Source organism: Tachysurus vachellii, chromosome 11 (assembly GCF_030014155.1).
Source record: "Tachysurus vachellii isolate PV-2020 chromosome 11, HZAU_Pvac_v1, whole genome shotgun sequence".
Classification (NCBI taxonomy): domain Eukaryota; kingdom Metazoa; phylum Chordata; class Actinopteri; order Siluriformes; family Bagridae; genus Tachysurus; species Tachysurus vachellii.
Genome location: NC_083470.1, coordinates 12,124,016 through 12,140,000, shown reverse-complemented (window position 1 = coordinate 12,140,000; position 15,985 = coordinate 12,124,016). Strand labels below are relative to the sequence as shown.

Below are 15,985 nucleotides of genomic sequence, written 5' to 3'. Positions count from 1 at the left end.
GACGTGATCAACGCTCGATCGGTCAAAATATAGAGATGGAGAGGTAAACGAGCACAAAGTTACGCGGCAGATGTTCATACGATGTTCGGCTTATAGTTTAGCACAAAACACACAGAGACAAGTGAGCTAGTGTAAGGGATCTAAAAACCAAACAAGTGTCAGATTAAAGGAAATGCACTTTACCGTTGATTTGACAGGGACGTAGAGCACGGGCTTCCCTGGAGTGCCTTTCTGGTTGTGCTCACCTAGGACGGTACTCCCGACCTGGAACCCTTTGGATTTCACCCAGAATTTGAATTTGGCGTTGATGTGGCTGTTGTCCATGTACACACCGTCCGCCTCTTCATTCTGCAACAGCGTTTGCATGATTTTGTTGTATTTCCTGCGTGTGACTGTCTTGGTTTTTCCCGAGTCGCCGTAAGTCCGGAGGCACCACTCCTGAAATTCACTGAACATCTCGGCCTCAAGCACGACCGGACTTCGACTCCTTTTTGTTAAATCCGAGCACGGCTTCTTGGTGGCCATGAGCTTCCTCTTCCTCTTCACGAGCGAGCCGGCCGGGCTCCCCCTTGTTCCAAAAAAAGAGAAGCTTACTAAAAACGCAGCCGAAACTATAATGAAATGAAGTGACAACGGACTCCCTCCCCCCTCCTCTCCCTGTCCCGCTAAGAGAATGATTAAGGAAGAGAGCAAATTTTTACCTCGAAAAACCAACCGGGAAGAAAGAAAAAACGAGCGCGCGCTCGTTTAGGGAAGCCGCACACCTGTTTCTTTCTACCGTCCCAGACCGCAACGGCAAATGTCACCCGCGCTCATCATACTGAGAGAGAGAGAGAGAGAGAGAGAGAGAGAGAGAGAGAGGGGGCTGTCCTAACAGACGGGTTAGGTTATCTCCCACCTGTGCGTAAACGGTCTCCTGACCGAGCGCCGATATGAACAGAGCAAGAGAAACCCGTAGCCCTTAGGGCGATTCTGCAAAAGCCCAAACAACAAAGAAAAAAGAAACCAAGTAAATCGGGAAGGGAAAACGAATGCTTAACCGCATTTAACGCTCCGTTTTCCACACAAACGGACCAGGACGACGTTTCCTCGCTTGGAAACAAAACACCCCGGAGGTTCTAATGACCACAAAGTGTGTATTTTGCGGTGTAAAGTGTTGCGCATTAAACCTTTATTGATTATAAAGCGTTACGCGTTAGACGGGATAGCAGCTTCATCCACCTGTTTGAATCAGTACTGCGCGCACACAGTAAAGAGGGCATCAAAACACACGCACACATCAGTTCCAAATGCGCATATGGCAAAATATTCTACAAAACAGTAAACACGGCGTAATTAGTCTAACCAGTAAATATGTCACCAAACAATGCCATTCTGACGTTGCAATGCGGTTTAGGACACAGCCATGCCTATAGGCATCCTGACTCAGGGCGCACTATTTTAAGGAAGTCCGGTTGTTTTGAAATTGCACTGTATTCGAATCTGCAAAGACCAGCAAGCGTCATCTGGGCTATTAAAATGAATGTGAAAATGCATTTAAGTAAAAGCATTCACCACGTTTTTCCCATCCACTTGGGTACTAAGCCTAGTTAAAGTAAAACATTTAAGAAACAACTAGATTGAAATTCAAATCACTGCTATCTTTTATGTACATATACATGTAGTCAACAGTATAGAATGCTAAATTAATTCTGTAATGTTTTTAATTTGGTTGCTACCGTGTACATCATATAGTTTGTTGCTTTTCTTACATAGTTCATTTGTTTCTTCCTCCCTTGGAGTGTGCAATATCAATGAAATACACAACTCCAATACAAGTACTCATACACACAGACAGTTGTGTTCCAGTTCTTATTTTGGTGTTTTTTAAACAATTTTATTCACTTTGTGTGCAAATGCTGCATTCATTGAGGTAGTGTAATCTATTATTTGATAGGTAAGAATGAAAGGATGTGGGTGCCTTTGTGTAGGCATGAGTCGTATGCTGTTATGTACTTTGTTTTGGTTATTTCTTATTGACTGAGCAACATTAAGTGTGCGTGTGTGTGTGTGTGTGTGTGTGTGTGTGTGTGTGTGTGTGTGTGTGTGTGTGTGTGTGTGTGTGTGTGTTCTGGTATGTGCTCTGTGCAGTGTTAGCGCTCCGGGGCCGTGTAGAAGACCATGCTGGGACTGCTGGTGATGTCGGCTGCTGTTGCTATGACAGCAGCTCGGCTCAGGCTCCAACTCCGGCTCTAACAGTAGGAAATGCAGAACAGGACAATCCGGATCAACTTCAATGATACGCCTCCTCTCTACTTAACATATCTGTTGGTCTTAGCACCTAACATATAAGGTATATGTTGCAACAATCCATATATGAATAAAAAGGCTGCACTAAAAAAGGGGCTCATTGGATAATTAAGCGTTTTTACACCTCACGAGAGGGAAAACTGAAGAACCTTAAGTGCATACTTAGGAATTTGTAGCTTTGCGCTAGAACAAATAAAAAAATTATTTCACTATATCCGAAGTGTTCATTCTGCTCGTATTTTTTATTTAAACCTTGCACACAAATTACTAAAGAAACTGACATTCATTGTTGATGCGGAAGCTTCATTTTTTTTGGTTTCTGATGCATGAATGGATCGTTTTGCTCTGTTCAGGTGAGCTTGGATGTGTTTTCTTTCTAATAAAGTCAGAGTGTTTCTTGGAGTTTCATCATTTTAGAGGGAAGGCAGATTAACAGAAACCATGTTTGTTTGTAAGGACTTTTATATTTTTTGATGGTAGTTATGAGGCATGGATTAACACCTTGTGCTGCTTCGTGGCCTTGGTATGTGGCTTATCCCAGTCCTTTCACATCACACCCTTGAGGCATGATTAGAAATCCTGCAAAGAGAAAAGATGCTGGCTTTCTGTATTTGTCTGTGTTCAGTTATTTGCAGTCTCACCATTTTGACCACACACATATGCACACACAAACATATTCTTCAACAGCATTTGGCTTATTTGGCACATGGATTCTGCAGCTCCATTCAAAAGCTGCATGCAGTAGTGAATGGGAGATGGACACTGCTGTAGTTAGTGCAAAGCTTGCAGCTCCTCTCCTGGCATTCGTTTCATGTTGTGCAGTTGTGCTGATGCACTGCTGTTTATTTTTGCCAGTGGAACTAAAGCAGAGCATTAACCCCAAAATGCTCCAGATAAAAAAAAAACATACATTTCTTCTTCCTAAGACCCTTTTCTGCAAATACTCTTTCTCTTTGTTTGTTTCTCTCATTTCTCTCTCATGCTCTCTCTTCACTCTGCTGTTCCATCTTCATTTATACTTTCTTGTCTCTTGGTTGCTTTTACCTCTTATACCAGCTCTTAGCCTTTCCAGTTGTTCACTGAGTAACAAAAATTAACACTGGGGTAAAAATGAACCCAAACTGTGAACATATCGTGAACATAATAATATAACATAATTGAAACCTTTGTGTTGTTGTCTCCCTTTCCTTTTCTCAGTGTCCAACACAACATTGATACATACAAGGATGACTCAACATCAGTCATCTACCCATCGCAGGACATTTCATCTAAACCACATCACGATCAGCTGCTAGCAGGAAAACGGTTTCATGGGATGAAGTGGCACTCAGAGACAGGGGGTTGTCACACGTCCCTTCAGTTAATGAGCATCTCACTTCCTAATTAAATGCCCCTCCCCCAGCTCCGGCACAGCCGTTTAAAACCCCAACCCATCATTGTTTTTACATGAGAAAGGCATCTTCATCCTCCAGCTATGGCTCTGTGCTTCAGTAGCAGGCACGATACTACACCATAACCAAGGTGATTAGTGTCAAAAAGAGGATTTTGACTCACATCCCAAGCTAATCTTAGAGTCAGAAGTTCCACTGGTTATGCAATGGGAGTGTATGTGGGAGATGCTCTTATTCAAGAGGTGCTGAGCTGGACAGGGTTAATCAGATCATGTCTCACACATACACAGAGTGAGAGACTGTGTAGACGAATGACTCAGATGAAGTTTGAGTGTTAATGCTTGGACAGTGATCTTTGCTGGCCTATGATGGATGAACTGAAGTGGAGAATAATGCTCTATTGACTGCTGCCACCTATAGTTCGCTACACAGAACTGCACTAGCGGTCTGTTCCATCGCAATATAGGCTGTTTTTTTTTATTATTAACCCACAGAGGGGAAAAACACTGGTGCAACAGAATGAAGCTGTTTGTTCAGGCATGATTTGTGTTTTTCAAAAGTGAGTATGTTGCAAATCTTGTAAATGTTGGACAAGTCAATAGTTTAAGACAATTTCCTGTTGTAAATGTAAATGGATGAATAAAAGAGGTTATACCAATAAATACAATATATGACCCAAGGTTTGTGGACACCAGACTATTATACCAATATCTAGGTTGCCTACAAACTGTTAAAAGCACACAAAAGTTTGGAAGCACATAATTGTACAGGGTGTCTTTGTATGCAGTAACATTAAGATTTACCTTCATTGAAACTAATGGACCCAAACCTATTTCAGAAATGTCCCTTAGCACAAGACAAGGTCCATGAAGATATAATTTGGAGTAGAACTCAAACAGCCTGCACAGAACCCTGACTTCAACTCCTCTGAACACATTTGGTATAAACTGGAACGCTAACTGTGAGCCAAGCCTCCGACATCAGTGCCTTATCTCACTACAACTAATTCTTGTAGTTGAATGTGAAAATCATCACAACCCCAAAATCTATTGGAATGTCTTCCCAGATGAATGGAGGTTATTATAAAAGCAAAGGGGGATTAAATCTGGTATGGGATGTTCAAAAAAACACATATGGTTGTGATAGTCAGGTGTCCACGAACCTTTGGCCATAAAGTATATCATCAGTATTTTCCATTCATGAGTTTATAAAAATAAAAACTCTTAATGGACACATTTAAGGACGAATATACTTACATCTATCGGTCTATATTTTCATCTTTATTTATAAATATAACTGAGAAGTACTTCAATAATAATGATTTTAAACATCAGTTGATTTCACCTTCTACAGCCTGAGAAGGTTTTGAAGATGGACCAAATATATAAGGAAGGACTTAGCTAGTTTGTTACATGTATGAACCCAAGCTGATTTGTCCAATGCTTTCTATATCTGAGCAGAGATGAAGCACTTCAGCAGGTGTTAAATTGCTGGTCTGGGGTGGTCGGTCAGCCACAGAGAGGAAAAAACATGGGGGAGGAGGAATGTACATAGAAACACATAGACACATACAGAAGTGCATAGACAAACATACACAACTACACACACACACTCCAACTTGTTCACACACACATGCAGCCTCATGGGACACCAGTGGGGTGGGTGGCTATATGATGGGGGATGTCAGGACGGTAAAGCCAAGAGGCAGCCGGGAGACGACAGAATGGGCACGGTAGCCATAGCAACGTGGCCGGCCCAAGCAGTTCTCAGCAACTGGTAACCAAGTAACAGGAAACGACCGATGAAAGGGGGAGAGGGAGGCTGGTGGGTCTGGTTAATCATAAAACTAGAAAAAGAAAGATGAGAACAGGGAGTTGAATTCAATCAGCAGAGGCTTTAGCTCAATGTATGAACCACTGTCTAACCTATACTGCTTTACTAACTGAGGGTTTGGATTAGGGCTGAAAAAAGTGTCATTTATTGGTGTCAGGTGTATAACAAAGCCACCTTCAGTGGGGGTGTGATAACAGGTCAGTTAGAAAAGGTAAGCGAGGAACAGATTCTGGACTGTGTGCTGTGATCTCTTTCCTGCCATGTGTGATATGGCCACTTACCTCACACTGTCTTCACAATAGTAGATTCAATCCATACATCTCTTCTTTGAGTATTGTGTGCCCATACAGTGTTGCCCTTGATGCTGATGCATGTAATATTTACCCTTTTTCTGTGAGGTTTGAAGTAGTTTTCGGTGAATATATAAGCATAGGCAATTGATGTCAGGTGTCAATGCCTTTTTTCTTTAATGACTTCAATTTATGAACAACAATATTTTGTTGTGTTATGTTCTAATGTTTATCATGTTCTCAATTCCTATTACAAAAATGGGACACACACAAGTTCAATAATTCTTTTCTGCCAAATGAGTGTCCTTAAAACATACAAAGGTTGTAATCAGTAATACATGGTAATGTGTAAAAACTAGCAAACCAAAAATATTGTGATCAATGTACTATATACACAGAGCAATGAACAATTCAATTTCAACTTTCAAAAAAGCACCTCTCTATAAAGCACAGTGAAATTACTTCTTTATTTATCATCATCACCATTATGTCATACTATGACTTACATTTTCATTATATCAAAACAAATTTTCTGTTCACAAAACAACTGGAGTAGCTCAGGATTTACTTGAAAATACAAATATAGGCTTACTTTTATTGCCAATGATTATTTGTTAATTATTGTTTAAGTATTGAATATAATTCAATTTATGTTTTTATATACATTTACAATACATTTACATCTCGCCCTTTAATCTTATGTAATCCCAGGACAGACATATCCAGACATCCCTCAAATTCATATGTTTTTAAATAGTCTTACTGTAGCTATTGAATAATTCATAGCAGTTACTGAATAATATTCTTCAAAATCAATAACTGAATAATAACCTGGTGATTTAAGGGTAAAAATGATAGAATTGATATAGCAGCTTTCTGTGATATCCTGCTTCAAATCAATATTAAACCAAAAAAGACAACTGCATCAAATAAATGGAGTTAAACTAAAGTGAGAGAAAGTGTGCGTAAAAAAAAATTAAGCTTGACAATACTAATGTCAAGGGAGAGAAACTATGTGTTAATACAATGGCTACACACAAAATGTTCAATAGAAAACATCAAGTATCACCAAAAATTCATATGACACATAATGAAAAAATATAATAATGTATTTATAACTTAAAACCAGCTTCTAGATGAAACCCAGCAAATTCAGGTAAACTATCATTTATCATTTCAGTATATGGACTGCAGAAACCATAGCAACTGTTCTGTCATCATCCACCCTCATACACTCAAACTACTTTACTTACAGATTAATAGATAAACTCTCACGATCACTGACAGTTAAATGGATCTATTTATATTCCCATTTCACCATTTCACTGCTTTGTGCACAGACCTCCATGATCTACCATCTAAACTCTGCGGTATAGTGGTATAAGATAATCTCTAGTCCTCCACAGTTTTTGTCTACACACAAAACACAATTCAACGGATGGGCTAATAAAGCAGAACCAGCAGGTGTGGATCAGGTATGATAGGAGTAGAAAAAAGCTTGAACTGTGCAGAACATTCAGGAAATCCTCTGTTCTAACAAAACAGAAAAAAACATTATATATATATATATATATATATATATATATATATATATATATATATATATACGTATATATATACGTATATATATATATATATATATATATATATATATATATATATATATATATATATATATATATATATATATATATATACGTGTATATATATATATATACACGTATATATATATATATATATATATATATATATATATATATATATATATATATATATATATATAATTCTCTATTGATCTATAATTAATCTATAATTCTGAATTCTCTATTGATTCTTTCATTATATGTTTCAAAATGCATCAGTAGACAGGAACCTAGAGGAAACTATCACGTACATGGAGAGAATGTACAAAATCCAAAGACATTAGTCAAGTTCAGTGCTGGAGTTGTGAGGCAGAAACACTATGTTACTGTGCCATCCAGTATTTAATATTTTATATTCATATTTTTACATGCATAGTACAGTTGTTTTTTTCTTTTTTTCTATATATTAAAATGTACATAGAATTTTGTATTTAAATATAATTTAGTGCTTTTTTCTGTCAAATAAAATTTTTAAAATAATGCATACTCACCTCAGAAATACATTTTCATCTTGTTTAATTATATTAAAGTCACTTTGCTTTATCTCCAAGCATTTTCTTCTCAAGATGTGGAGTATTTATGTTAACAGGTACTTCATTAGTTATATGCTTCTGTGGCCTAGTTGTCTTGGAAACTGTCTTGCAACAGTTATACACAAAAATCTGTTTTGATTAAAAGATCTGATAGGTTAAGAGAAAAAGATGCATATGATGAGAAATTGATGAATATGAAGGACATGAATGTATGACAAAAGCACGGTAGATTAATTGTCTGAAATATAAATATGAATAAAATAATATACTTTAGTGTAAGCATGTGTAAGCAATATGATATGAAAAAATTATTTCTGTTTGTAGAATGACCAATCGCCGTGTGTACATACATGTGTGTGACATTATGCTCAGCTATGCATGTTTTCTAAAGAGAAGTTTTATTTGGAGCACCAAGGTTACCATGGCAACTCAAGGTCAGCGCCTTAACTCTGTGTGTATGTGGTGTGGGGATATGTGACTCCAGGAAGTGGCCTGACTGGAAAAAACACGTATGATCTACAGTTGTGGGTGAACGGGGAAAAGTTTAATCAGAGAATACCGCAGGGTGTTGCATTGTCATGCTACCATTTCTGTAGACTTTCCAATTTTCAGCATAGATTTATTCTAAGTTTTTCTATTTTGTCCCATCTCAAAACAACTGATAAGTGGATTGGTAATGCATGACTGGTGTCCCATCTAGAGTGTGTTAACATTTTCCAGTTTCCAGTGTTCCCAGGATAGACTACCCAACCTTAACCAGGAAATAGTAGTTACTGAAAATAAATGGATAAATGATTTATTTAAATTTGATCAATGTGTAGGGATTACAGGATTTTACAGTAAAAATTTTATATATAGTACATCATTATACAATTTATGAATAGCAAAGTTCCTATGTTCAGTAATGGGTTTGGGTTACTCTCTGTGCATTGTTCTGTACATATTCTTTCAATGTTAATACTTGTTTCCCCCAGGTTCTCCACTTTCCTCTTACTACCCAGACAACACACATATATGTGGTTTGGATACTCTAAAACAAAGAAATGCTTCTATGTGTGTGTGTGTGTGTGTGTGTGTGTGTGTGTGTGTGTGTGTGTGTGTGTGTGTGTGTGTGTGTGTGTCTGTGTGGCTGTATATCCACCACAGCTACAACAGAGTGATTACTGCAGATGAATAAAATAAATGATATTTAGCAAGAGAACGTCAATGAGATTTATGTTGTAATGACAGCTCATGGCCAATAGATGGAAGTAGATTCACAAATTCATGCATTAAGACGGCTTAAATAACAAAAGATACCTGGTATTTGAAGTTGTTTTAGAGTCACAACCCCAAATTAAATTTTGCTCAGTTACTAGTTTTCGGTCGAATAAAAACATGCAAATTTGAGGTCAAGCCATGAAAGGTCACATTAAATTTCACGATTTCAATACATTCATTCATTCATCTTCTACCGCTTATCGGAACTACCTCGGGTCACGGGGAGCCTGTGCCTATCTCAGGCGTCATCGGGCATCAAGGCAGGATACACCCTGGACGGAGTGCCAACCCATCGCAGGGCAGATTTCAATACATTTAGCTGAAATTCATATAAAATTCTATATGTATATGATATTGATGTAAAAATAAATTTAACTCAATATCATATAAACTTTTAGCACTCAATAAAAAGGGTACACCTTCTCCCTGTTGTTACCTCTTCTTGTGTTAAAACCACATGGGCCCCTCTGGAGAGGAAACACAAAGACTCTACACAAAGCCAAAGGATGTGTGTGACACACCCCAATTCTCACAAAATATGAACATGCCTAGACACACATGCAGCACACACAGAGAAATTGTCAGGCATAAATATACAGTGTAATACAGTAAAATATAAAAATGTATTGCTACTGCACTTTTTTCCCTAAAAGGTTTCCCTAATCTTAAACTATCAGAACAATGGAGTACTATCATAGATTCAAAAATTTTAAACAAGTAAACATAATGTTTCTCTCTAAGAAAGGGAAGAACCTCTTTTTGGAAGATTTGCACCCTTAAAATTTTCACCTTTGAATTTGTATAACTGCATGTCAGTCACAGTATTTGTGAGTCGCCAGGTGGAACTGAGAACTTCATATAAGTAGTGCAACGTGTTCAAGACTGAATAACAAGTCCAGACATCACTGAGGGAAAATTATTGCCATGTTATCTGCTTAGTTGCCTATGCATTTTTTCCATTTACATTGGGTATTTTTGCTTATTTTGTTGTAATATTATCTTATTCGCATTCATTAATTCATCTTCTTCATTTATCCTGGTTTCAGTCCAAGAGGATATGGAGCCTGCGGTAGTACACTGGGCATAAGGGGGATGAATTCATCCTGGCTGGGACATTATTGTGCTTTCATATGGCAACAACAGCCTTGACCTCCACCTTGTGAGAAATAAAACAACGCTTGGAGTGATGTGGGATAGTGATCACTGCCTTTGGAGGGTATGAGGGTGTAAAAGATCTCCTGATCACAAAAAGTTAAACTGTAGTGAAACTAGTAAAGGAATATGGTGGTGGCAGATTGTGGCCAGTAAGCCGTTATCTTCAGTTGCAAATATCAACGGGAGGAAATGAGGGGGAAGAGCCCAAAGACCCTCAGCTTTTCAGGGGTGAGAACCTTAGAAGCATTATAAACCTCAGGTCACACAGTCAAACCACGTACCTATTTCAAAGTATGCTCAACCTTACATTTTAATGGACCTTTTAAATCTTTATCTCACTGGCTTTACAGCACTCTCTTTATTTAGTTTCAGAGAGCCACATATACCCCCCTCCAACTTCTCTGCCATTGTTAGTTGCTTCAGGAGGGTGTGGTTGAAAAGATCACTATTATTTATTGGGGACAAAAACTCAGTTCTTGAATTCTTCTGTTCCATGCATATCTGGGCTGACTTCCTTTTCAAAGCTGATATTGGGGTAACTTTCAAAAACATCACTCTCTTGTAATGCTTCCTTCTAACAAGAGAGGTTATTTCCTCCATTTTACATGTGTACATTTATTCATCAGGTTATCAGTTCACACAAGAACCCATTCACCACCAGCAACAGAGAATAAATGTTTTACCACCATATTTCTAATACACCATTTATCTAATATACACATTTCAAATTGTAGTTCCAGCAAGAGTAATAGTGTAATGTGCTTCTACTGGCAAGTGTATATACATAGGGTGTGTGTTTTTTATCAGGGACAATCAAGTTCCATAGTGTGGGTCTATAATAGTCTAAGTGGAAGTCAACTGGCAAGAAAAATAATCTGTAATAAGAACAGTAAAGAAAATAATGGTCAATAATTCACAACAACTCTAAAAAATAAAAATAAAAAGTCAAGAGGGCATAAATAAGCAGCCAAGTTAAGATAATGTCAAAGAATGTAGGCAGAAGCAGATGCAAATGCAGTGAGCGTTTATTTGGAAACACACAAACAAAACCAAATCATGTAGCAAGGCCATTATTAACAAACAGGCAAAAGATCAGATGAAAACAGGACAAAACAGGACCAAACTTAAAAAAGAGAAATCAGCAACAGTAATTTAATAACTTGGTAATGTCAGTTATGATCACAATGAGTGATTAAATACTGTGATTTGGTTAAGGTGTGTTGGATTAGAAGTCAGGTGAATGGGAATGTGACAAAGTCCATCACTGCTGAGATATGTAGTCCATGGTGGCCACATTAAAAGGCCGTGTTGTGCTCTGGAAAACAGACGTTTCTGTGGAATCAAGAATTGGTCTGACAGGTGAAAGACAGTGGAGCTTAACAAAATAGCTTTATCAATCAATGAAAAGACATTACATGAAATCAAAACAAAACAACACAGGTAAACTACACACTAAAAGGTGAAATCAGTGACATCGTTCATGCCTGCTATATTTAGCAGAAGGTGCTATGTTTTGTTTACTTTTTGGTTTGATTTTTGGTTACTTCTAAGAGGGATTCTTCCATTTAGGATGCTTCTGGTTGAGTGCTCCAACCGTCTGTACTGATGTTTCTCACCTGCACTTTCATTTTCATTCATTTCATTTCATTTTGTTTAAATTTGAATTGTAAATTAAACTTGACAACATACCTTGGCCAAAGACTGAGTCTCTCTCCAGTCTCAGTAGAGCTTGAAAAAGCTTGAAAAGCACATTTTTGGTCTTTCTGCTGAAGGTGTTTTGTGCTCATTTTTTAAGTATTTATGTAATATTGGTGGTAGTAGTAGTAGTAGTAGTAGTAGTAGTAGTAGTAGTAGTAGTAGTAGTAATAACAATATACACAAGGAGCAGATGTTCTGTGTGATTCTTGATGCTCACATAAAAAAATCAGATTAATGATCTTATTTTAACTCTTTACTCTTAACTCTTTTTAGGTCTAGTGATTAGGTTTACTATTATATGAATTTCATGTCCTTTATCAGATCTTATTATATAGTTATTAGTTTATTTATAGCTTACAGTTTGGCATTGTAACTCTGTTATTTTGTTTAACAAAAAAAATGAAGAAAATTTTTGATTTACTACTTTTTTATTTATTATATTATCGGCAAATTATTTTTGAAAGATGTCTGTCATTTGTTAAGAGGAGACTTATCTCGAAACTCTTCTGAAGAGGAGTTTGGTTTTTTTTGTATACCAAATAATAGTCAGTCAAGTCAGAAACACATTTCTAACAACAGAAGCAGACTAAAGCATTGTATAATAGGAAACAGCTTTATCAACAAAACCAAGATTAAAAAAAATAAACATTTAAAATGCACGCAGTAAAGTAAAACAATAATGATAATGACCTTTGATAAAAAATGATCTCCAGTGTGACCATTAGAATAAAAACAGGCTTCTAAACTAGATTTAAGGTGGTAAAAGAAGAGGCAGATCGAATTTGCTTGTCTTGGAGTCGTGGACTGCAAAACCAGCAGCAATCATTTTGATCTATGACATTTACATAAGGCACTTTATTTGCACAGACTCAGCATATGTAAACTTTTTGAGATAAGGCAGTTATTAATAGGCAGTTAAAAATGTATATTTGTAACCACACCATCTAGTGTCACCCATATGAGGATGGGTTCCCCTTGAGTCTGGTTCCTCTCAAGGTTTCTTCCTTTACCAATCTAAGGGAGTTTTTCCTTGCCACTGTTGCCTGAGCCCTCAGACTTGCTCATTGGGGACAAATACACATACACACATACACCGTACATACACACTGTGAACTGTATATATCTTGAATTTTTATTATATTAATTCTTTATACTTCTCCTTATGTTTATCTTTTGTTTTATGTTTATGTTCTGTAAAGCTGCTTTGTGACAATGTCCATTGTAAAAAGCGCTATACAAATAAACTTGAATTGAATTGAATTGAATTAAGTTATTAACATATTTTAAGTTATTACGTCAAAACTGTTAAAAATTAGTCAACATATACTATATATTATTATGAATATTATATATTTTTTTTACATGTTCTCCCTTCTACCTAGTTGTTTAAAAAGGAATAAAACATAGTGTCCAAAACTACAAAACAATATTGTAGTAGAATGTGCTCAACATGTTCACTAACATCCACAGTCTCCAAGAGGAAGTTATAATATGAAAAAGCCGTTTTTATTTGCTTTTATTTTTATTTTTTAGCTGTCGGTATCTGCGCAGAATCCGCGTGTCTGTGGTGCACATAGTTTTGATCACAAAGATAAAAAAGAAGACATTTAGAAATTGGGTCGTTTCAGAAACTGAACGTCCGCGTTTAGCGACCTTCCATTTCAGTTCACTACAGAATTGTGTCGCGCCGCCATTTTCCTCTCCATGTAACTACCTTCACGTGTGGACTAGTTTCGTTTCTGTTTAATATTCACGTATCCAGCGTTCCTCATTTTACATTTCGCTGTGTGTGCTCTTAATTATACAAAACTACGTTGGAAGGAAATTACCATTTTCTTTTTGTTTGTTTGTTTATTATTTATTTATTTATTTTAGCTACACAAAAGAATTTTGGAAATATCCAAAACACCACGAGAAGCCTAAACATCAGAATTAGAGAAAAAAATTAGAGAACATTTATTAGAGAAAACGGTCTCTAAGCGGATCTCTACCAGATCCGTACATATAACAATGGACTAAACCTAAATAAGTTAAGACTGAGGACTCGACTGGCTTTAAATAAATGTATAAATGTGCCTTTAGGACAGAATTGTGTAACGATGTATTTACAGCACAATAGTATCTTATACACGGCGAGTGCATAAGATACGTACACAACTAAGGATTCACAATTTAACGTCGTCTCTGTCTTAATCGGTCATTATGCATTGGTGAATTCGTTTATTAGACCCCCCACCCCCACGAATTCGTTTATTAGACCCCCAACCCCACAAATTCGTTTATTAGACCCCCACCCCCCGTGAATTCGTTTATTAGACCCCCCATCGCGTGAATTCGTTTATTAGACCCCCCACCCGGTGAATTCGTTTATTAGACCCCCACCCCACGAATTCGTTTATTAGACCCCCACCCCCCGTGAATTCGTTTATTAGACCCCCCACCCCGTGAATTCGTTTATTAGACCCCCCACCCCACGAATTCGTTTATTAGACCCCCACCCCACGAATTCGTTTATTAGACCCCCCACCCCGTGAATTCGTTTATTAGACCCCCCACCCCCACGAATTCGTTTATTAGACCCCCACCCCCGTGAATTCGTTTATTAGACCCCCCACCCCGTGAATTTGCTTATTAGACCCCCACCCCACGAATTCGTTTATTAGACCCCCCACCACCACGAATTCGTTTATTAGACCCCCCACCCGGTGAATTCGTTTATTAGACCCCCACCCCACGCATTCGTTTATTAGACCCCCACCCCCGTGAATTCGTTTATTAGACCCCCCACCCCGTGAATTCGTTTATTAGACCCCCCACCCCACGAATTCGTTTATTAGACCCCCACCCCCCGAATTCGTTTATTAGACCCCCACCCCCCGTGACTTCGTTTTTTTGACCCCCACCCCACGAATTCGGTTATTAGACCCCCCACCCCGTGAATTCGTTTATTAGACCCCCCACCCCCACGAATTCGTTTATTAGACCCCCACCCCCGTGAATTCGTTTATTAGACCCCCCACCCGGTGAATTCGCTTATTAGACCCCCACCCCACGAATTCGTTTATTAGACCCCCCACCACCACGAATTCGTTTATTAGACCACCAACCCCACAAATTCGTTTATTAGTCCCCCACCCCCCGTGAATTCGTTTATTAGACCTCCACCCCGTGAATTCGTTTATTAGACCCCCACCCCACGAATTCGTTTATTAGACCCCCCACCCCCACGAATTCGTTTATTAGACCCCCCCCCCCCCCAAATCGTTTATTAGTCCCCCACCTCCCTGAATTCGTTTATTAGACCCCACCCCTATCCCACGAATTCATTTATTAGACCCCACCCCCCGAATTCGTTTATTAGACCCCCACCCCGTGAATTCGTTTACTAGACCCCCCACCCCCACGAATTCGTTTATTAGACCCCCACCCCCACAAATTCATTTAGTAGTCCCCCACCTCCCGTGAATTCGTTTATTAGACACCCCCCCCCCGTGAATTTGTTTATTAGACCACAACCCCTACCCCACAAATTTGTTTATTAGAACCCCACCCCCCGTGAATTCGCCCCCCCACCCCCACACACCTACCCCACCCCCACACCATACATGGGTGTATTGTATTGTATTTACACTATCGTGTTAAGTCATACGCATAATTGAAAAATCCTGTGAATGTGTGAATGCTTTGCTGTCGTGTCTAAACGTAACGCAAACGTCACTTCTATATCATGGTAATTCGAGTAGTCATCGCCACGTGACCGCATATTATACTAACTAAAATGTAGCATCATGAAGGACCGCCCACTTCGCTTCCGCACCAATCACATCCAGCAAAATGAATAGGTTGGGGGACGTCAGGGGGTGAGGGGGGTGAGGGCAGCAGATATGCATTGG

The 15,985-nt window shown here is 38.3% G+C and overlaps 1 protein-coding gene across 2 annotated transcripts in view; it reads right to left on the bottom strand.

The window, feature by feature from the left end:
* Window positions 1-819, bottom strand: part of nol4la (nucleolar protein 4-like a) — a 40,916-nt gene extending 40,097 nt beyond the window's left edge. Inside the window, exons 1-2 of one of the 2 annotated variants that reach the window (XM_060881502.1) lie at window positions 702-819; window positions 184-568 (exon numbers count right to left, since the gene is read on the bottom strand). In XM_060881502.1, coding sequence (XP_060737485.1) covers window positions 184-525 — 342 coding nt within the window. In that variant the 5' untranslated portion in view covers window positions 526-568; window positions 702-819. Of the gene's footprint in view, window positions 1-183 lie in introns of both variants that reach the window. The other variant, XM_060881504.1, reaches the window with a different exon arrangement.
* Window positions 820-15,985: the final 15,166 nt, after the last annotated feature.